General features: G+C 38.6%; 1 protein-coding gene across 1 annotated transcript in view; it reads right to left on the reverse strand.

The window, feature by feature from the left end:
• nploc4 (NPL4 homolog, ubiquitin recognition factor) overlaps nucleotides 1–19,603 on the reverse strand; it is a 60,827-nt gene extending 41,224 nt beyond the window's left edge. The window contains exons 1-5 of the mRNA XM_063074464.1: nucleotides 19,448–19,603; nucleotides 11,740–11,820; nucleotides 8,700–8,812; nucleotides 6,637–6,828; nucleotides 5,226–5,274 (exon numbers count right to left, since the gene is read on the reverse strand). Coding sequence (XP_062930534.1) covers nucleotides 5,226–5,274; nucleotides 6,637–6,828; nucleotides 8,700–8,812; nucleotides 11,740–11,820; nucleotides 19,448–19,462 — 450 coding nt within the window. The 5' untranslated portion in view covers nucleotides 19,463–19,603. The remainder of the gene's footprint in view (nucleotides 1–5,225; nucleotides 5,275–6,636; nucleotides 6,829–8,699; nucleotides 8,813–11,739; nucleotides 11,821–19,447) is intronic.
• Between the last annotated feature and the right edge of the window lie 4,398 nt (nucleotides 19,604–24,001).

Consider the following 24,001-nt stretch of genomic DNA (forward strand, 5'->3'; position numbering starts at 1 on the left):
TATGAAGTAGGAGGTAAATCAGCTAGATTATTAGCATATAAATTACGAAAACAACAAGCAGACAATACAATTCATAAAATAAAGAATCCAAAGACAAAGCTTGTGGAGAGTACAATAGGGAAAATTCAAGAGAGTTTTGAAACATATTATCGAGAGCTGTACTCCCAACCCCGGGCCCCCAATGAGCCCTATATAGACAGTGTATTGAATTTTTTAGATCTACCTAAACTTACAGATTTACAAAATGAAAGTTTATTAGAACCAGTAACTGTCAAAGAACTGAATGTGGCCATCTCTAGGTTAAAGGCTGGAAAGTCCCCGGGTTCTGATGGGTTTACCTCAGAGTGGTACAAGTCCCTGAAGACACAGTTAGCCCCATTACTACTTAACACCTTTAATTGGATCTTGCAGAGAGGAGAAACTCCACCTTCCTGGAGAGAAGCGATTATTTCAGTTATTCCTAAAGAGGGTAAAGATAAACTAGAATGTGGCAATTATCGGCCAATTAGTGTTCTTAATTTAGATTACAAACTATTTACATCTATATTAGCGCGCAGATTAGAAAAGCTTTTACCTGGCCTAATCCATTTAGACCAGACTGGATTTATTCAACAAAGACAAACACAGGACAACATAAGGAGAACTCTGCACATATTAGAACAGGTTAATAAGAACGAGACAGAGACAATGGTAGTAGGATTGGACGCTGAGAAAGCTTTTGATTCGGTTAGTTGGGCATTCCTATACAGAGTGTTAGGAAGATTCGGCTTTCAAGAAAGGTTTATTAAAGTAATTCAGACTCTATATGATAGCCCTACAGCCCGAATTAAGATAAATAGGGACCTCTGTGACTCCTTCATTTTAGAGAGAGGCACTAGACAGGGATGCCCAATTTCTCCTCTCCTTTTTGCGCTATATATTGAACCACTTGCCCAACTAATAAGACAGAGCGAAATCGTAAAAGGTATCAAGGTGGCAGGGATTGAACAGAAAGTGGCGTTATTCGCAGATGATGTTTTGGTCTATCTGAGTGAACCAGAAAAATCATTTATAGGATTGTTTACACTGTTGGATGACTTTGGGAAAATATCAGGTTATAAAATAAATGTAAAGAAAACGCAGGTTATGTCCCTAAATTACACACCATCCAAAAAATTGCAGGATACATACGATCTTAAGTGGGAAGCTAAATCATTAAAATATTTAGGAATAACCCTGCCGAAGGATCTTTCAACACTGTCACAGGTAAATTATGGGCCATTAATCTCAGAGATAAAAGCAGATATGCATAGATGGAATCTTATCCCCTTTTTAAGTTTAAATTCAAGGATAAATACTATAAAAATGAATATTCTTCCTCGGTTATTATATCTTTTCCGTACTTTACCAGTGGAGGTGGATGATAATCAATTCAGGGAATGGGACAAATGGATTTCCCGCTTCATTTGGCAAGGAAGGAAACCTAGAATTCGATATAACACCTTACAGTTAGGGAAGGAAGGAGGAGGTATGGTTCTTCCTTGCCTGAGAAATTATTTTTATGCCTCACAGATAACCCCTCTGTTATATTGGTGTAATAGGGAATATAAGGCTAGATGGAAGGAAATAGAATTTGGATTAGTTGACAGTTTTCCTCTACAGGCCTCAATAGCTGACAAAGGATTGATGGCCCAGTTGGAAAAATTTAATAATGCTTGGATAAATCTTACATTAAAAGTATGGCAGAAGGTGGTTAATTCATGTGGAATTAATAACATGTTAAAACTCTTTAGATGGTGTGCATATGATACCGAATTCCTTCCCAACAGAGGAGATAAAAGATTTGAGCTATGGATAAAGAAAGGTCTTACAACCTACCTCTCATTTATAGATAGAAGAGTATTACAAAGTTTCCAAATCCTGCAGACAAACATGGCCTAGAACATAATGACTTTTTTAGGTACCTTCAAATACGAAACTATGTTAACCAGAGTTGTAGATATACAGACCTATCAACAGTAGAATTAGAATTTTTCAAGATTCTGAATTCGGCTTGCAGTTCAATACCTAGTAAATCAGTTTCTCACCTATATAATGCACTCTCCCATGCTAAAAATGTAAATACACTGTATATTAAAGAGAAGTGGGAGAAAGAAGCGGGGTTGGTACTTTCAGAGGAGGCTTGGGGGAAAATCTGCAGCTTTCAACGGTCCTCGACTAATTCTTTGACTTGGAGAGAACATTGTTGGAAAAACATTATAAGATACTTCAAGACCCCATATCAGGAAAAATATAAAGATACAAATGTGATGTGTTGGAGAAGGTGCGGCTCCAAGGAGGCAAATCATTTTCATATTTTCTGGGATTGCCCTAAATTAAGTCTATTTTGGGAAGGTATTCATAGAACATTAGTTAAGGTACTTAGGTCCCAGATACCTCTGAACTTTGAGACGCTCTATTTGGGGCATGTATTGTTCCTTGAACAGAAGGAAGATATAAAGTTGCTGCAGGCCCTCTTAGCGGCAAGTAAGAAATCAATCACTAGAAAATAGCTAAATCCAATACCACCTACATTAGAAGATTGGTACGAAATTATCTTGGAAATATTTAAAATGGAAAAGTTGACTTACTCCCTGAGAACTCAAAAAGAAACATTTTATCAAATCTGGAATAAATGGATTGAATATATAACCCCAATGCGAGCAGACTTTAGATGACTCTCCTAATGATTTATATTGCTCTTCTCATCAACACAGTAATATTGCTAACGTAAGCACCCCTAGTCTAAATGTTTGTTTTTTTTTGGAAAATAGAGAATTAACACAAGTAAAGGGAAAGATTTGGGAAAGGGATAAAAAAAATGAAAAAATTAAGTAAATAAGTACATAGGGATTGGATAATTATGTCTGCGGGCAGGAACAAGCACGAACAAATTGGGATATAAACACCTACAATGGTTGGTATATAGGCTTGTATGCAACATTTTGGACCAGTGGAAATGGTCCGGAAGGGTTGTATGGAAACTATTATTACCATTTTTCTTAACAACTAATTTCATTACTTAGCCTAATAGGTTAGATTTACCACAGTACATAATTATCTATTTAAATGTTTATTTTCCTTTTATATCATCTCAATGTGTACTTAAGAATGTATAAATAATTGTAGTTTTATACATATAAAAAAATGGAAAAGGTTATATGTGTGAAAAAAGTACATGATAATTGTGAATTCCTTATCCAAATAAAAATAAAAATTTAAAAAGAAAAAAAAAGAATAGCCTTGAAAGGACACCTGGCACAAAACAACATTAGAAAAAGGGAAGCCATATCACAGACCACCAGATGTTTGCGGACAACTGAAGTTAGAATCAAGGCTACCCAATCAGCTTTATTCTGATCACTTCCTAGCATAAATAAAACTTGCAAAGAAGGCAGCTTGGACTTGATGGAATTTGAAGGCAAAGAAAAGCTGTTAAGCCTTTGAGATTAGATTGTTAGAACATCTGTGGATGGATAGTGGTGATAGAGGGAAGAGACTTGCAGCATCACAATATTTTTCCTCTTTTCTGAGCCTACTGTGTGTTATCAGTACTTCAGGTTATAATATCAGACACCCAGCAACTACCTTGCCCACCACTATAAAACTGGCCTTATTTTCATTTGCTGATATGCATTCTTCTGTCCTTCCCTTGCATTTAAACTATCTACAAGTTTTCATTTTGTGTAAGTACTAAATAGAAAAAAAATTAGTTTATCATGCCGTATTTTGATTCCATACTTCCTCATATTTCCTTCCAGTGTCTTCCCATAGAGTTTTTTTTGTTAAATGTTGCACTCAAAGCATGAAAGCTATTTTTGTCTTGGGTTTCTGACCAATTGTATCATTTCCTATACTTTATTTTATATCTCCCTTTACACTAACCTCCTTGGCAATTCACACCCACCTCTAATTCACCCATTTCTTGGCCCCATTTTTGCTTTCATTTTCAAAAACTTTTGACAGTGTTCACAGCAAAGGGATTTAAAAGCTAATGCAATCTTTTTTGTAGACAAAGGCTAATGAACATTTTATACAGATTAATAACAAAGGTTGATAAATACAGATTAATAAATCATTATACCTTACTTTTATGTGGAATGAAAAGAAACTGAAAACTAAAATAACAAGGGTTGTTAACAATACAAGCAACAATAAGGGTATTTTGCTTAAAGTACCTGAACGAAAAAAAATGTGAATTGCAAATTAAATCTTATCAGTCTCTTGGCAGGTACAGTAGCCTAGACTGCATTAACAGCTTACTGAATTATATATCAAAATTAATTGTTCACTAAATTCCATTATCACAAACTACACGACTAATATGATGACATCAATAACCCCAAGAGGGGGATTGATTTTTGTTCAAACTGACAGCATTAGTGTGTACAGTACTCTCCCAGAAATAAATCGATTTGAGAAGTAGACAGTTAAGTGCATGCTAACTAAAAAAAAACAAAAGCAGAAAGTACACAGTCCTCTAAAGAGTTTTACAACTGTTTTGCTAGCACAAAAATCACAGGGAAAAAAATTGGTACAGTGCGAATAAGTCTATAGACTTAATAACCAAATATAGAATATCCAATCTCCTTTCTGAAGGGACATTATATATCTCAATTCCAAGTTAAGATATTGTCATGACACCAAGTAATATTTTCCCTACCAGTGAAAATAGATAAATTCAAAATTACATTAAAAGAAAACACCTTCTGTAAGATGCCACATTTAAGTTTTTTTAAGCTTCTATGCATTTCAATATGGATTGAGAACTCAATAGACTTATTGTATAGTTGAACGAGAACTAGTTAGTTTGGGGTGGGGGGTAAGAGAGAAAGGTCTCCTAATGGTATTTATTGGAAAATGCAGAGACCTTATTATTTAAGCAGAACAAGGTTAAAATTAATTTAAAATGCTCATATCTGTACTACATAAATTAATGCTCTTTAAGATCAAAAATATTAGGACAATCAACATCTAACACTTTCAGTGGAATTACAGCAACAGTTTACAGGCATAAATTCCCCTCAATTGTTTGCTCAAAAATATTTCACAAATACACATTTAATATTAACACACCAGGAGGAGTTAAGGTACCACGCAGTCTGAAATGTCCTTGCAATATAGCAATGCCAAAGGCATCTCACACTGTTTCAATTCATATATTCAATATAGGTTTCTAAACAGAATGACTGAAAAGACTTCCTTACCTCTAACGGTACACAGTGAACACATTTACCAAGTGGACCATGTCGACACCTATGAAAAACATAAATAAAAATGCTAACAGAGCCCCTCGGGTAGAGTTTGATTTGTGTAAAACTCCATTAAAATTTCCACAGAGAACGAACGTACTATCTTCACAGTTTAGTTCCGGGATACAAATATTGGCTGAATTCCTTTGCACAGATTAAATAGCCCATTGGAGTTATGAATAGGGCAGATTACATTAGCCAATGGTGTCATTTATCAGCTGATCTGATCATTATCCAACTGCCTTATTGTATGAGGATTTGTATTGGGGATGGCGAGAGGTTGTAGTTACAATAGTTGTAAGGGATACAATAGCAAACTCAGTCAGAATCCTGGGCCATTGAGTCATCAATGCAACCTTGAATGGACCCAAATGGTATGTGAAAGTTAAGTTCAAGGAATAAAAATACATCACAATAACACCACCACAAAATCACCAGATCATCATTAATAGCCACCTGATCCATTAACATCCTTGAAGGAGGCAAACACGCTGGCCTTGTCTAGTTTAGACCATATGTGACTCAAAATTCACATTTAACTGGTTCCTCAAGTCAGCAGCAATTATGGACTATTAAGCGCTGACATTGCCACAACATAAACAATCCATGAACAAAACATAAATAAGAGTGATGTTCAATTCATCCTAATTCATAAGATTTAAACACGTTAGACTCCAAAATGGAACAAATTAGCACCCGAGTCTTTGTCTCTTTTTCTTGTGCAAAAGCCACATTTTCACAATTGGTTTAAAAAAAGCATGGCAAAATTTCAGCAGAAGCTACCAAATTCTTCAGACTGTGGATAAAAGTGAAGAGGAAAAGGGAAAACAAGCCTTAAAAATTAAATCTTCTAGGTGGTTGGGTGGAGATACATCTCTACCAAAGGAGGTGTAAGGCGCTCTTTCCCTCCGCTAGCCTGCAGGTCACCCTTGGGCAAAGTGTAGCACCTGCTTAACTCCCTGATCAGGGTCTCGTGAACCTACAGGAGCAGGTGGTGGATGGTCGTATGAGCAGCTAGTCCATATCACAGGTCCTTGCTCTGTGACCACCGATGCCAGGCACACAATCTCTGAAGAGTATTGATAATGGCTGGGGTAAGGATACTGCCCAGAAGGTGGCAATGGCAAAGAACTATTCTAGCGAAGTTTACCAAGACAATCACAGTCATGGAAAGACCATGATCGTCTATGGCATACAACTCAGTACATAATGAATGAAGGGTTAAATCTTAGATACAGAATTTTTTCTTCGATCTACAGCGCTTCTTGGTTTATGAAATTAATAGTTACAAACCATAAAATGTAAGCTGATATTATTTACAAAGTAATTAGTGCAATTCTATAGATTTCTGTTCAGGAAGTCTTACTGTTGGTGGTCCCTGTTTCTATAAATCTTTCCATCTTGCTTGCTTAAATACTGATCAATTTCATCCTCCACAATATTCACAGAAGATGGGGTTAAAACTCGTGACCCTCCTTGAGCCTGGGTTGAAGTTTCCATGACCTGAGTAGAAGTCCCAGCATCACTGGATGGAAAGAGGTACAGCAAGTCTCCATGTCTAAGAAAAAATATTAATAAATAATGAAATCAAACACAGATAATCACATTGGAACAATCCATTTTAAAGCCTTCTGTAGACAAACAAAATCTCTGATACTTCTAAAAACACAATTTCCCTTCAAATATCTCTGCTCAGAGCATATACAGATTTTTTATTAAAAGAGGTAAGCAATTTTAAAAAACATACCAAATTTCATTGCAAATAGTGCTTTGTTTATAATTAGTATTCATAGTTAATTTAAGATGATTTTTGCTGAATATTTTCTGACAAAATAACAATCTCATGATTCTTTATACATGTTACTAAATCTATAGCTCAATGTTTAGGGTGCAAATGGTAAAAGAACCTCCCATTATTTCTTCATATTAATTATCTGCAGCATTCACTTTATTTTTGGCTACATTATCTCCTACATAATGAGAAAAATTATCAGAACAGTGCCCCTTGATCTAATTGTTATCCAGTGACCTTCAATGTAATTTTTGTATTGAGGTTAAACTTCAAGCCTAGATATGATGGATTCCCAGCTGGTAAATAGATTAAGAAACATGCTTAAAGTAATTGAAAATTGTTGCAACATAATCATTATTTACAGGAGTACTGAGATCTTGTTCATTTTTCTCTGTAAATGAAATCAGTATGTTGATTTCATTGCTTTCCAACTGAAAACGGCAATATAAGTTGTAATAGTTAAATGTCAACCGCATTCATCCCTCTTATAAATAAGCTGTCTACAACCTATTTTTTGACACATAAATGGCATTTTTTCATGCTAAGAATAAAACAAGTAAAACCTCCTTAACTCTATTCCACTAGGGCAACTCAGTCAAGGAAAATATATGCAGGTGTCTCTTCCTCAACGACATACTAATTTAACTTCTATTAATTAAGTAGGCACATTTCTAAAACAAAATCTTGATTTTACTGCATTAGCAGAGACAATATATTCCATTGTTATGTACTCTATATAATTCGCAACAACTGATATCCTACACAACCTTTGTTTACATACAGTAGGACAGTACAGCATAAATACAGGAATTTCAGCCACAATGTTGCACTAAGATCAATCCTACTCTACGATCAATCTAGCCCTTCCCTCTTACATAGGCCTCCATTTTTCTTTCATCAATGTGCCTACTACGAGTCTCTTAAATATCCCTAATGTATCTGCCTCTACCATTACCCCTGGCAGCACATTCCACACACCTACTACATTTACCATTTTCTCTGTTAAAAAAAAAGTTTGCCTCTGAAATCTCCCTATTTTCCTCCAATCACCTTAAAATTATAGCCCCTCATATTAGCCATTTCAATCCAAGACTTTGGCTGTCCAATCAATCTATGCCATTTATCATCTTGTACACCTCTGTCAAGTCACCTCTCAACCTCCTTCACTCCAAAGAAAATAGCACTAGCTCACTCAACCTATCCTCATAACATACACTCTCCAATCCTGGCAGCATCTGCTGCACCCTCTCTGAAGCTTCCAAATCCTTTCTATAATGAGGCAACTAAAACTGAACATAATATTCCAAGCATGGTGTATTCGAAGTTTTATAGAACAGCAACATTACATCACAGCTCTTGAACTCAATCCCCCAACTGATGAAGGTTTGAATAAGCATCCCTTTTGAAAGAACCACTTTCTCAATCGTACTTGTGAAGTCTCAGTAAATTATAAAAAAAAATTTAATACCTAAATTGATGACAGGGGAGCAACATGTCCACTTTAATACTAAAACATTTCATCATCAATAACTTTGTTGTTAACATATTTTAAAACTTCACTTGGTCATACATTTCATTCCACACTTTTGGTTGTTTAAAAAACGCTCAAGAAAACATGAACAAATACCAATACGCACTTTATTTTAAGCAAAGAGAGTGATTTACTCGTTGTAGGGGAGATCTCTCCTGTTTTATTTCTGTTAAGATATACAGAAAAGCCATTGTTGGAACAGCCAAATTCCTTTGCAACCTAAAAAGAAAGTAAAAAAACTAAATTACAATTCGGATGCAGAAAGAAAAAACGTTTCTAACATTTTGCATGCTTATACTTATAAGCCACTGAGCCACATTTATATATCCATCTACAAATGCAATATTAAGCACATATTTTCTGTGGGCTATCAACCTTTTTTCTCCCCAATTTACTCAACACAATCTTCATACTAAGTAAGTGGACATTGGGCTAAAATTGCTTTCAACTCTGCTGACTGACTCCTGCATTAGAACTCCTAATACCCTGAGTTCAGTATTCAAAACATACCAATTTCCTATGTTTTAAAATGGGAAACGCTCTTATATTTTTGATTTTCTAATGTTTAACAGCCCAAATCATGTGAATAATAAAATGGACCACATTTTCCAAGATCTTGGCGTGATTTTTATCATTGACGGACAGTGTTATGCATTTGGGAAAGATTGCTAGAGGATCTTTTCCTTGTCAATGTTGTTTGAGACGTCCATTCTCTCATGCGCTTCTGTAGCTTCATTACTGGAGGATGTCTGATAAAGGTAAAATGCAATAATGGTGATAAAAAAGGAAGAGTCAAGGAAAGAACAGTCTTCTTTGATATTGGTCATCTCCAAAATTGACTCTCTTGCATAACCTTGAATTAAAATCATGGCTTGCAAGCAATTGTGAAACAAACATAAAATTACAATGGATTTCTGTGGGTAGCTGAATTTTGGAGTGTTCCTAACTCTGATGTTTGGGAGAGACTAAGATTTAAGTGAGATCAAAGGCCGCTGCAAATATTGCTTTCAGACAGATCATGCCATCTGTAGCTCTGGATGGATGGATTCCAATGAGTTGAGAAGCAATTCCTCAATCACCAGGATGAGCTAGATAAGGACAATTCAAGCGTCAAGTTTCTGTCACAAAGAAAACAGTGAGATGCCTCTGTAGTTACAATTGTTCGATTTACCCCTTTTCCTGAAGATGTCATAATTATGACTACCTCTGGCTTATGCAACTTTTCTAAGAAATGAACGACGAGATTGTGAATTTGTTACTGAAGCACAATAAAAATGCTGCTTGCTCTCAAGCCCCTAATACTTTTTTAGATGGGATATAGCTATTTTAACTTTATGCACATCAGGAACAGTGGCAATGCTGACTAAAGAAGGTTTCTAACAAATGTGCTTACATTAAGGACAAAGTCATAGTTAAGGTTGGTCTTCAAAATGTTCCTTCCAATGACTGGCTGTCTCCCTAGTAAGTTTACCTTCATTCCCGACTCCCAGACCAAAGCCTTGACAGCATCAAAGAACCCATGAACATCATTACTGTCAGCAAATACTGAGCCTCCAGTATTTGCTATATGAACCATCTTTTCTTTAGATCCTGGGTTTTCTGCTTGACCTCTGCCTTTAACTCCCAGAAATGATGTTTCTTCTCCTTTGAGGAATGAAGGTGTTTAGAAATCTGGAACACTCAATCTTTGCAAAAAACTAACTCCTGGACTTCCTGCTTAATTTCACGAACCCAGACCATGTAACAGGAAGAACCACAAGAGCATTTTCATGGGTGCCCATTAGAGCAGACTTCGAAGCAGTCATTAACCACAGACATTCTGTATCCTGTAGGCTAGGAGTTGACAGGATGCCCGTGTTGTCTGAGAAGGGCTGACTTTATGGGGAGCAGAGTGTTTTAATATTGATTCACTTGTGCAAAAGCTCCTTTTGACGCTACGTTCTGAGACCAGGTTGACAGAGGTAACAGAAAGAATAAGGCACCAGTCAGCCCAGCGGAGTTCTGCAAGATGGCACCAGTGAACAACAGTGATGTTCTGTGGGGAATTACTGCCACCCATCATGGCCGCAATCGAATAAATATCAGTTTTGGCTCCAACCCCACAACCAATACACATTTCTGTCTCCAGCTCCACTGTATACCCAGCCAATGTTCCTAAAATAAGTCTTCAGCAAATTACCCAACCCACATTCCCAAACTCCTGATGAAACAGTACACATGGCCAAATTCCTGATCCCTCCCATCCAGTGGAGAGAACCACTGCCGTATCATTCTTGGAAGAAATTCTCTGTACTCCACATTATGAAATACAGAGATTTAGCAGAAGGTATAGAAGATCATAGGAACACCTGGCACTGCTCACACAAAACCACTGGGGCCTACAGTACTTCATGGCATTAAGGTACACTGACCCCATCCAAACGAGGCAAATGCACATACCTTTGAGCTGCAACTACAGCTGGTAAGGGAGTGTCAGCTAGACCTGTCAGGTCACAAATTACAAGACAAGCATAATTAACGCTTTGAAGAAAGGATGAAGGAGGGCTACTAATGTAACGTACAAGATGGAGTATCATAGTGACCAAGATAACCTCAAAAACTAGCATTGACTTTTGGGTGTTGTTTACAAAATGATGCACACAGACAGTGTGCCAGTTTAGATTTTACCCTGAATAGATCAGGGAAGACTACTGTTCCCATTTTAGGCTGTGCAAGACTAGATCTAGATTATTGGTGGTTTGTTTCCCACATATCTGTGGACCTTTAGGACAGATTGCTGTCCTGTAGTGGAATCTGATTTGATCAAATTCTTATGTCAGTGTACTAGTTTCAACAAATTAGAGGGGTAGGAAAAAAATTTACCTATTTTTGTCTCCTAATGTTCCCACCCCAACACCCGCTCCCCAACATTGTCTGCGATTTTAAGCCTGGTCTTAACACCACTCCGAGCACAAACAGAACAGACAAGAGAATTCTGACCTATCCATCATCCCATTGGCAACATTAATAAATGTTTGAGCAAACCAATTAAAAAGGCCTCTAGCGGTTTCTCTTTACAATAGCTTTAAGTAATTAGGTCAGATGGGTAAACCTAAAGAATACACAAATTTACTCTGAAAGAAATGTCCTTGAAAATAGCCCATTACCTTTTTCAAAAATTGGGCTCCAGTTTCTCGCTTCCCCGCATTAATCCGTTTCATACCATGTGGTGACTGGATGCGAACAATCTACAAAAAAAATACAAGTACATACAAAAATGCCAAAACTTATTAAAGCTTTTGCAAGAGTGAGATTAGATCCTTTATAATATCCTAGATTAAACTGCAATTGAGCCTTTCAGCACAACATTAGATTGTTTTTAAAAATAATTGCCAATGAAACTAAGACACCTTAATAAAGCCCTGAAAACTGAAGTGCAAGTCTCTACACTGGTGAATTGATAAAACCATGACTGTCAGGTGTTACTCTCACATGACAGCAGCAGGCATAGAAAAGGGAACAGTTTTTTAAATAGGGAGATTGCTGGAGTTTTTAACCCTGTTATAAAGCTTTCTTCTTAATCAGAAGCAAGTCCCACTACTCTGGTGTTTAGCCTACCTAGTGGGCCTATATTGATTTGCTGCTGCAAAGACTATATATTGCAGTGTTACAAGTTAAGCAATGTAACTACAACCAAAACTGCATGTAAACAATTAATACCAAAGACAACGGGCAGTTAGCAGAGTCTTTGGAATTCTTTTTTATCTTAAAAAAGCATAGTGAAACTGGTCAATGCATACCCAAGTCAAACTACAGAGCTCAGTACCGATATATTAGTTCAATTTTATAACCCGTTATACAATACTGATCATTTTGCTAGCCACTAATTCACCCACGATTTGTAAACAGCTGGATTTTGAAATATTACAATTTATATAAAAATATCCACATTCCCTGACTTGCCATCTCAATATAATACCAATCAACAGCCATATGCATTATAACACACACAAAATGCTAGAGGAACTCAAATGAAGGAGCATCTGTGGAAAGGAAGATTTGGAGCAGATGTTATGCCTAACGTTTAGGTATTGGTTTCTCTATTCCTCTTTTGTAAAAACAGCTTCACTCTCAGGGCTTCTAATGTAACTTATTACAATAGTCACAAATATCATTCTGGTTCATTGGGTTATTCAGTAGCAGGCCACAGCATGATGACGAGTTCAATCACAAACAAGAGAAAGCCTACAGATGCTGGAAATCCAAGTAACATGCACAAAATGCTGGAGGAACTCTGCGGGCCAGGCAGCATCTATGGAAGAGCAGAGCTGACATTTCGGGCTGAGACCCTTCAGCAGGACTTCTCAGACCAAAACGTCAACTGTACTCTCTTCTATACATGCTGCCTGGCCTGCTGAGTTCGAAAGAGCGACAGGGTGTGGGTGTGTGGTGCAATGACTAGTTCAATTTTGAATTGGCAGCATTTCTGTAGTTCTTTAGAAATTTATTTGGCCCCACTTGCTTTCTAATTCAATTTTATGAAAGACTGACCGGTCAGATCATTCCATTTAACAATTCTCATATAAATATGCAAGTAACTTATCTCAAATACAGCTTGTATTTTCCTCTCTACTGTTGCTGTTCAGTTAACCTACCTCATAAGTAATGTTATACTGCCACATTACAGTTTGTGTTTTCTTTCACTGCTTAATGGACTGGATCTCTCAGACTTTTCCTGGCCGGCTTTGCACATTCACTTTCAAGCACAGAAGCCTGGGATGAAAGGACAGATGGCACTACAGCTGTTACTAGGCTTCATTACCAGGTCTAGCCTTGTTGAATTCCCTGGCATTACACCGGGAAATAGTCTCTCAGCTGTCACATCATCCGAAGTTCAACTAATTATAATGGGTAATCTAGGCCTACTGATTTGGAGTCAAAGGGAAAAGTGAAATACAGTGGATTCCAGTCAATAAGGACACATCGGGAACAGTACATTTTGGCCCAATTAAGCGGCTGCCCCAATTAATGAAGTTTCATGGAAATAGTTAAAAAGGTATTAAAAAAAGACAAACTACTGTTTAACTGAGTGACAAATTATGTATTTAAATGAAATACAGAATAAATTAGAACTACCAATATTACTGATATTGGTAGCCGTATCTGCTGATGACAAAAATCCAGTGCAGGAGTTTTTAAAGTGGAAAAGCAGTTACACTGGGGCAGTTCCACTCACATGACCCTGGAAATCCGGGTCCAGTGGGATGAGTGGACATCACAACCGGGGTCTTCCCTAGTCACAGTGGACGATCATAACCTCTTTCGTGCCTCGTCATGTGATTCGCTCTCCACAGAGCATGGCAGAACTGCCTTCCTGGCCATTGAATTTCATGAAAGATCTCATCCACCCAGTCTGTCGAAACAAGTTCCTTGTCTCAGCCGTGTGGGATCCGCTGGCTACCCTCATCTGGTTTAGCCTGCCTGTCGAAGTGGTGTACCAGGGTATGATCACTGTCGTACACAAACACCTGAGAGCTACAGGTGAGATCTGAGTGTTCGGTGAGGACCAAAGGTAATATTCACAATCAGATTTAATATCAGCTGCATATATCAATGACGTCAAGATGATTGTCAGAATTTACCTTCAAATTCTTCATAGTTTCTAACTTGTTGAAGTAGTGAAATAGTTTCACTGTTATTTTCATTCCTGTATGTTGCTGGGATTTCAGAGTCTGAATGCATGAAACCACAGTGCGCAACAGATCTGAATTGTCTTACTGCTTATTTCTCTCCAACTATCAGCAACAAAAATCTCTGCTTTCTGAACACAAGCACACGCAACGGACACAAGTTAGAAAATGTTCAGCCAGTCTCTTGCTCCAATTAAGTGGCATATTGTCAGAAATAAATGAAGGAATTCTGGATATTTTCTCGATTTGTTTTCGTTAAGTGTTATCCCAGGTAAGCAGCTGCCCTGATTAACTGATGACCCAATTAACTAGAATGCATGGTACTTTGCTTCTGTGTGAAGTTTCAAGATAATATTACAGAAAGATTTCCGAATGGAAGGGAGGCCTTTTGGTCCATCATAGCCACTGGTTCTATACTACAGAAACTTCCTAACTCTACCCATCAGCCATTTACCAATGTTCTTTCAGTTAGTTCAATGCAGATTCCAACCCATGTAGCATTAAACAAGTTTTCCTCATATCACTCAATTCTGTACTTGTAGCTTCAAAACAAATAAAACATCCCACTGTCCATTCTGTGCCGATCCAACATCATTTTACACGTTTCCCTCAGTCTTCTTAAAGCAAGCTGATCCAGACAGTCTAAAGTCATCCTTCTAACTACAGGTCCTTCATCCTAGATCCAATCTCCTATTTTATCCCCCACCGGTGGATAACTCTAAAGATAAAGCTCCCGACCCAGTTATTTGCTGTGGAGGCAGGACTTCTACAGCCTATCTGTAATTAAGATGCGCATTCTACATCTGGTGGAGGTATGTGTGAGTGTACAGAAACAGTCAGTGGAAAATTAGAGCATAAACTACCAAGTAATTTCAGAGGATTGTTTGTTGTATTTTCAAAATGTGGCTCACTGGATAACCAGTCAGGAGTGAAGGAGATACAAAAACACAAACAAAATAAACAAAATAATACCCAGATTTTTATTGGGTCATTTGGTCAACAATGACATTTAAAGGGCCAATTTTTCTAATGACAGAAATTTTAAAATGTAGATTTATTGCAAGTATTGAGTGACACACAGTTAACAACATCATAATTATACAGCACAGAAATGGGCCCCTTAGCCGACTGGTCCATGCTTAACAAAACTTCAATCCAAGCTACTCCCATTTCCCTGTGCTTGACCCACCTCTCTCTAAACCAGAGGTTCCCAACCTTTTTTGTGCCATGGAGCCTACTATTAACTGAGGGGTCTATGGATGCCAGGTTGGGAACCTCTCCTCTAAACCTCTTTTTGCTTGCCACTTATCTTTTAAGATGTTGTTAATGTATCTGTGATTCAAAACACTAATTGCTCTATATCATTCTATTGAAGGCCACAGAGCAAATGGATCAAATTTACAGTATATATCATAGGATCATAATGGCAAAGACCATCCAATTCACAGCCATGTTAGTTGATTGTAGAACAACCTAACACAACTCTTCCACTGATGACAAATTCTAGATCCTAAACACTGTCCACATGAAAAAAGTTTCAAATTCTCTTCAGTATCTATCCAGGGAGAAGAGCAGGACAAGCACATGCCATTCAGAGCTACCCACCATGATTAGAGAAAATTGATTTTAAAACAAAAGCGCGTGTAGTAATCACAAGGACTGGGTCAACTTTTAAAATAGGAAGGGGAGGGAGGGAGGGAGGAGGGATCGTCGACTCAGGCCTAAGAGGCCAGCGTCGGGCATTTTCATGCCTTACAAGGCACGGAGCGAAAGACTGTGTGGTGCACCACTCCTCACACGGACATAGAGCAATGTGTGGTTAAGTGCCTTGTTCAAGGACACAACATACTGTCTCAGCTAAGGCTCGAACTGGCGACCTTCAGATCACTAGATGAACGCTTTAACCACTTAACCAGTGGCTAATAGGAAAGACTAGAGAAAAATGTAAGAAAATAAATTAGCAAAGTGTTTGAGTTTTCAAAAAGTGTGTATAAAAGATAGAAACAAACATTTACATAGGCCTCTTAAACTATCATGGAAAGTGAGGAAAAGGATACAATGGCTGTCTAATAATTTGCTGAGATTTCACTATAGAAAACATAAATGACACAAGTAGTGGGAAACAGAATCTGATGCAAAAACAAGATGGTTATGGAGAAACTAATAATATGTTGAGCTTTATCGTCAGTATATATACTGATTTGGCAAAGGACAGCACATTAGGGATTGTTAGACATAGGACATCCTTCAGGAATTACTGTTATGTGATCAGCAGGCATTAATATTAAAGAGATCGAGTCTTCAAAAACTGTTCAAATGAAACTGCATGCAGTAATCAGTGTTTTTTTAAAAGAAGAGCTATAGACACAAACAGTACTATTTACAGAGCCATGCACAGAACGCAAGCTACTGTCTGCAGCAGGAGCTGCTCACGGTTTGTAAACTAACACAACCATGAGACATTCTTGTTCGCCAAGTCAAATGCATGACAATGGGGCTAAATTAACTTGCCTACCAGGTGTCGGACACTTTCAGTTATTTTGCATCATTGTGACTGAGGTCATGGAAGGGTCCAGGCCAAACTTATTTTGTTTATTCATACTAAGCTCAAACATGGTCATAGGCATATTAATAATTGTACATTGGTCAGCTCAAGTCAGCCCTCACAACCCTAATTTTGGGTTGCAAACAACAGGAATTCTGCAGATGCTGGAAATTCAAGCAACACACATCAAAACTGCTGGTGAACGCAGCAGGCCAGGCAGCATCTGTAGGAAGAGGTACAATTGACGTTTCTGGCTGAGACGTCGACTGTACCTCTTCCTAAAAATGCGACCTGGCCTAATTTTGGGTGTCAGGATTCACTATCCATGTGAATTACTTTATCCCAGCAAAGGTGTTTGACATTCAGAGATGTTTTGTCAGTTATGGTGTAAGAGTATAAAAACCCGATATACTTTGGGTTCAGGGAGATTCTACTGAGAGGATCTCAGAGAGAACGCCTGCTTCTCATGATAGGGTTTTTGCATCTGTGAGCTTCCAGCTTCCAGTGACTCAGTTACAGTCACAAGAGGAGAACAGTATACAATCTTGGTCCCTGTATCCAAAGAGGTTGACTCGCAGAGCAGAACAAATTCCCTTGAATAATACATTGCATGACCAAAACAATTCAGTCGGTCTCCATACACTGCATTACAGATGAAAGGCTGTTTCTCTACACTGGAGAGTCTAGAACAAGGAGTACTTGACTCAGAATAAACAGATTGAACATACTTTTATTAAATCACAATGAAAGCCATTTCTTCTAGAGAATTATAATTCAAAACTGCTCTCTGAAAATGCAGATTCAAAAACTGCCACACTCAATGTTGAAAGAGCTTCACTCATTTCATTTCAGTTAGTCCTGACGAAGGGTCTCGGCCTGAAACGTCGACTGCGCCTCTTCCTATAGATGCTGCTTGGCCTGCTGCGTTCACCAGCAACTTTGATGTATGTTGCTTGAATTTCCAGCATCTGCAGAATTCCTCTAAGTTAGTCCTGACGAAAGGTCTCGGCCTGAAACGTCGACTGCGCCTCTTCCTATAGATGCTGCTTGGCCTGCTGCGTTCACCAGCAACTTTGATGTATGTTGCTTGAATTTCCAGCATCTGCAGAATTCCTCCAGTTAGTCCTGACGAAGGGTCTCGGCCTGAAACGTCGACTGCGCCTCTTCCTATAGATGCTGCTTGGCCTGCTGCGTTCACCAGCAACTTTGATGTATGTCACTCATTTCATAGTTCCTTTTCTTTGTATTATTTTGTAATTTATGGTAATTTTATGTATTTGCATTGCAATACAACAAACTTAATGATAATAAACCTGATTCTGAATGATTTTGTCAGAAAGTAACGGCAAAATGCTTCAAGTCAAGCAATTCTAAACTTTCATTGATAACTGGGTGAACCATGCGCACACACAATGTGCCACTGCAGTCACAAATACATCCAGACTGACACCCACATGAGTCAGGAAGCAATAAGTGACCTGTAGCCATTGTGGGAGCACCATCCAAAGAGTAAAACAGTTGACGTTTGGGGCAGCAAACCTTCATCAGTCCTGGTGAAGGGTCTCAGCCCGAAACACCGTCTGCTTACTCTTTTCTATAGATGCTGCCTGGCCTGCTGAGTTCCTCCAGCATTTTGTGAGAGTCTTGGAGTTAGAATGTCCAAGTTTTACATCTACCATCTTCCCTTCAGATACAATACTATAGTCCAATGAACACTGTATTCTTTCCCTGCTTCTTAAATTTCACTGTTTAAACTGAAAAGCGCAGTTTTAAATAGTGATTGGATTAAATTCCACAGCAAAGTTCATTCTACACATTAACTTTTCTGTTGGTTTGACCATCCCAAATGTATGAGCAACCACTACATAGTTGTTTCCAACCAAAACCCTACTGCAAATTTTCCATCCTTCGGTTTACTTGCTCAAATTACAATGACACATTAAGCCTTCCTCCCCGCCCAAAAATGCAAACTCATGCTGAATTTAACTCTTGAGAACACCAGCAACTTCACAAATGCACCTCTATTCAAACTTAACACAACCCTAGGATCCTGGCTTAACAAAGGGATCAATGAAAGCAGTTAAAATTGTCAAGCCTGTTGACAAGAGATAGAAGAATAATATGGAATTAGTTAAATCTGACTGATCTTTCCACTGTTGCGTGTTTCACTTGGAAACAGTATCTAGTTTTACTTATACTAGTTTAGTATACTATTCTGGGCAAGTACATTATTCAAACAATGAACACTGACAGTATACACACAGAATTAGGAAATAAGTAGAAATGTCGTGGTTTCATTCTCCACTCATCCGCAGAAGAGAATAGACACAATGACCGGCAGAAAACCCGGTATGCAGGAGCCCGTGTATTGACGGACTCTGACCATTCTAAGGTTATGGGGAAGCGATGTTCAGAGCAAGGCTGTACATGGTAGAGACAATTTTCACCAAATTCCGGCCCACCGCTTGCCAGCTCTGCCCCAGGCCCGCGGTTTATTCCCTCAAACTGCTGCCTCATAGCGCTGAACGCGGTGGCCGTGTCGGGCCTTCCTCTTCAGCCGGCCCTGGGCAAGCTGATAACCAAGGGTTGGAGCGAGTCAAGCCCAGGCAGCGAAACGCCGAACCTCAGCTGGTTACTCACGATATTCTCCGCCATGCCGCTCCTCCACCGGTTCTTTTTACCGAAAGATTAGCTTCAAATTTCTCCGTCACTCCGAGCGTCACCCGAAAAAGCAACCGCCGCCGCGCACTGGTGCGGTGTAAACAGATCCGCCGCACATATAGTCCCCTCCGCACTAGAACTCTGCAACTAATCGCAATGCACAGTGCAGTCTCGCTGTTATTCGAAGCTCAGTCACAAACTATTACACGTTGCATCTACATAATATAATTACATTAGTACAAATTATTCATAACATTTCATATTATAGGTTTATATCGCAAATAAGTAACTTGATATGATTTTATCCACGAATCATTGCCAGCTATAAATAACACCAAAGTAATGTAATGGTTAAAGTTTTTTCTCTCTTTTTTTGCCCCTACAATATGTAGTCAGAGAAAACCAGGAAATATTCCATCAATGATATAGCATCCCGCAAACGGAATGGAAAGTAATCAAAAAGTTACTTCAATTGGAAATATTTGAAAGGCAAAATACACAGCAGATGCTGAAAATCTGAAATAAAACAGAAAATTCTGGGGATCGGAAAGGAAATGAATGATAATAACAACAGAAATGCTGGTAATCTGCAGCAAGCCAGGCAGAATCTGTGGAAAGAGAAATGGAATTACTGTTTCAGGTTGAAGGCTCTTAATTTTTTACTTCCTTGTAACCATAGCTGCTGTTAAACAAGTACTTATTGCATTTCCTTCTCTTAGCTGGCCCCAAAGGCCCGAAGTCTCCACGCCATGCGCAGGCATTTCCTTTGTTCTCTCTACCCTTCCCTTCCCTTGCAACTTGAAATCCACCTGTTTTCTCATTTTTACTACTCCAATGAGCAGTCATTGACTTGAAAAATTAACTCTGCCTTTCCCTTCACAGATGCTGTCTCACCTACTAAGCAAACTAAACATGTTCTCCAAAAAAACGCACATCACACTGAAGCTGTAAGTTATCAGCGCCCAGCGGCACTGCAAGTTCACTGGGCCCAATTCTAGTAGATAACATTTGTTATGATTGAAAGTAGTTCTGTATGAATGAATGGGAATAACTCCTAGTGTGTGTATATTGTACAAGATTCTAAAAAAATCTGTTAAGAACAATAGATGTTATAGTCTCTAAAGAATCTGAAAATGCTGAGGAAATTCTTTATAACCTAATAGAACGTGTAAATTTTTTCACTATCATAAGAGATACTACATTGATGTTTGAAAAGTTTGGATGCAGTTTGAACTATGGGTCATGGTTGATAGACTAACCGGCCTTTTCAAATTTCTTATATATTTAACATTTCTATAGTTGGTCCTGATGAACGTGGAGTGTTTGATAAACTTCTAGATGTACTGTAGAATTTGGGAAAACATTATGAAAAACTTTGCCATATAAAATGAAATATAATACTTTAGGGGAAAAACGTAAAGACCAGCTAAAACAATGAGAGCAAAGCAGAAATAGATTATGTTCAAGTTTAAGTTTGTTGTCACCTGACTGTACGTATATACAACTAAACGAAACAATGAAACAAATCAGAAATGAAGGAGAAGTAAATCATCCTCGGAAAATCTTGGTGGGAATGGTGACGTATGGAGGGAGGGGTGATGGGAGTGGTCAAAAGAGAATACATACTGGATGAGGTGTTCGAATAAAGTTTGTGTGTATCTTCCAGGGCTCATTTCACAGACTATTTCTCTGGAAACTTTTACAAAATGTTGTAACAAACTGAGGAGTAGTCACACAACCCAATCCTAAATGGAGAGCAATTGCTGTATTTACTGCAAACTCAGTGTAACTTACTGGAAATATCACGAGTTCCAGTAAACCCAGAACCTTGGTGGAAGACAGAATCAACTGCTTTCCTTCCTAATCCATCCACTTTAACGATCAAGAAGCGTAGAGAAATGTCCAAGGAGGGAAAATTAAGGACAAATCAGAAAGAAGTCAAGAGATGGGAAGAAATATTGTCATAATAGTGAGAGGGAAAGAAAAGGGACAGAAAGAAAAATAAGTTAAAAAGATTAAATCTATTTCTGTAACCACTAACACCAATTTACTCTATGAAGATATTAGATTAAATGGCTCATCACCTTCCTGATTCTGAGCCAGTGCGGTCGAATGGGCCTTACATTAAGAATTAACAATTAAAATGCTGCAGGCTGCTTAATTAACTTCCTGTGGCTAAATTACTCCCAATGAACTGTCATTTGCCTCTCAGCATTGTTTTGGGTTTACACCGTTCAAGTTTATTCATAGATCACGCAATGATGTTCACAGCATGCCAAGGTGTGAGATTTCAAGTCACATAAATATACAACCTAATCAAAACCATAATTCTCTATCGCTTATACTCCACGTGGAACATAAACATTACTTTTCAGATCCTGCGAATCACTGGCAAAGGACAGCATTGGTTGCCCGTCGTTGAAAAGACAGCGGTGAGTCACCTCGCACTTTGATTGTCAACACATCACTCTCCACAATTTCTGTTACCTCCAAAGGGATCCTACCACCAAACGCATGTTTAGCTCTCTCCCCTTTCTCTGCCTTCCACAGGCACTTATCCCTGAAAACGGCTTGTTCACCTCCCCCCCACACTCATTCGTGGCCCCAAGCCGTCCTTCCAGGTGAGGCAACACTTCACCTGTGAATCTGCTGGGTCTGGAGCTTCCGACGCGGCTTACTCTATGTTGGTGAGACCGGTCGTAAATTGGGCGACCGTTTCGGCGAGCACCTCTGCCCCAGCTGCCCAAAATGGAACTTCCTGCTGGCCAAACATTTGAATTCCATTCCCATTCCCATTCTGACATGTCGATCCATGGCCTCTGCTTGTTCCATGACGGGACCACCCTCAGGGTGGAGGAGCAACACTTTATATTCCACTTGGGCAGCCTTAAATCTGATGTCATGAATATCAATTTCTCCTTCTGGTTAAAAAAAAATTCCACCCCCTCCCTCTTCTTCTGTTCCCCATTCTGGCCCCTTACCTCTTCTCACCTGCCCATCACCTTCCCCTGCGTCCCATCCTCCTTCCCAATCTCTTATGGTCCACTTTCCTCTCCTATCAGATTCCTTCTTTCCATTCCAGCTCGCTTTATCTTTTCCTACCCACATTGTTGTAGCATGGATGAAATTACTGGAGAGACAGAGTCACTGGTAGATACAAAGCAGCTTCTCTATTCGACACAACAAGGTACAGCAGGCATCCTACGGATGGAGACGCTTTCCGCAGAAAGGACTCCTAGCTCAATGTGGGCTCGATATTTATATGCTAAACCCAAAGGCAATTGCTACTTAAAAAGTTACAGACAATGCTTCCTTTTGAAGCTACATACAAACATCACACCTTCGGATTTTATCCTTTCCCTCCGACGCCAACATGTTCGGGTTGGTTTCCACAGCTTTTAGTTCAATCCACAATACATTTATTTGGCATTTTACCTGCTAACATAGAAGACAATTAATATTTATAATATATAATAAATATTTAAAATTAATACAATTATATAATATTTAATTATATAATATTAATAAATATGATTGTATTAATATAATATTTATAATTTATAATATATAGATAATACTGTCTTTGAAACTACAGCATCTGGTCAAACTATGGCGCCAGAAGCTTCTGATATTCACACCTTTTTAGGAAGTGCATTATCAAATAGAAGTCTGGTGGCCAAAGTCATTTAAGTGTAAACAAATCATCTACCCAAAAAAACTCACTCTAACACATATGGCTTCACCTTTCACGTTCCAGCTATCTTCCTTTCCCTCCCTCCACCATTTTTATTCTGGTGCCATCCCCCTTTCCTTCTTAGTCTTGATCTGATCTGCTGAGTTCCTCCAGCATCTTGTGCGCATTACATTGATTGTTTGACAGCCTTTCTGTGTAGTGTTTCAGCGATTCTTTGCATCAGTATTTGCCAAGGAAAAGGACATGGATGATAGGGAGATCAGTGCCCAGTGTACTGACATGCTAGGGCATTTTAAAATAAAGGAGGAGGTAGTGTTGGGCTTCTTAAAGAGCATTAAAATGGATAAGTCCACAGGGCCTGATGGGACATATCCCAGGTTACTGAGAGAGACAAGAGGAGAGATTACTGGAGCCTTGACCAATATCTTAGTGTCCTCTCGAGCCACAAGTAATGTCCTGGAGGACTAGCGAGTAACTAATGTTGTTCCATTATTCAAGAAGGGGAAAAGAGATAATCCTGGAAACCAGAGACAAGTGAGTTTCACGGCAGTGGTAGGGAAGTTACTGGAGAGAATTCTAGAGAAGGGAATTGATGAGTATTTATGGCCCAATTAGTGAGAGCCAGCATTGTTTTGTACAAGTCTTACCAACTTGACTGAGTTGCTTGATGAGTTGATGAGAGACATTGATGAGGGTGGGGCAGTGGATGTTGTTTACGCAGATTTTAGAAAGGTGTTTGACAAGGTCCCGGGTGGGAGGCTTATCCTGAAGATTAAGATGCATGGGGTCCATAGCGAATAGGCCATTTGGATTCAGAATTGGTTTGCCCATAGAAGACA

Source organism: Mobula hypostoma, chromosome 22 (assembly GCF_963921235.1).
Source record: "Mobula hypostoma chromosome 22, sMobHyp1.1, whole genome shotgun sequence".
In the NCBI taxonomy this organism is placed as follows: domain Eukaryota; kingdom Metazoa; phylum Chordata; class Chondrichthyes; order Myliobatiformes; family Myliobatidae; genus Mobula; species Mobula hypostoma.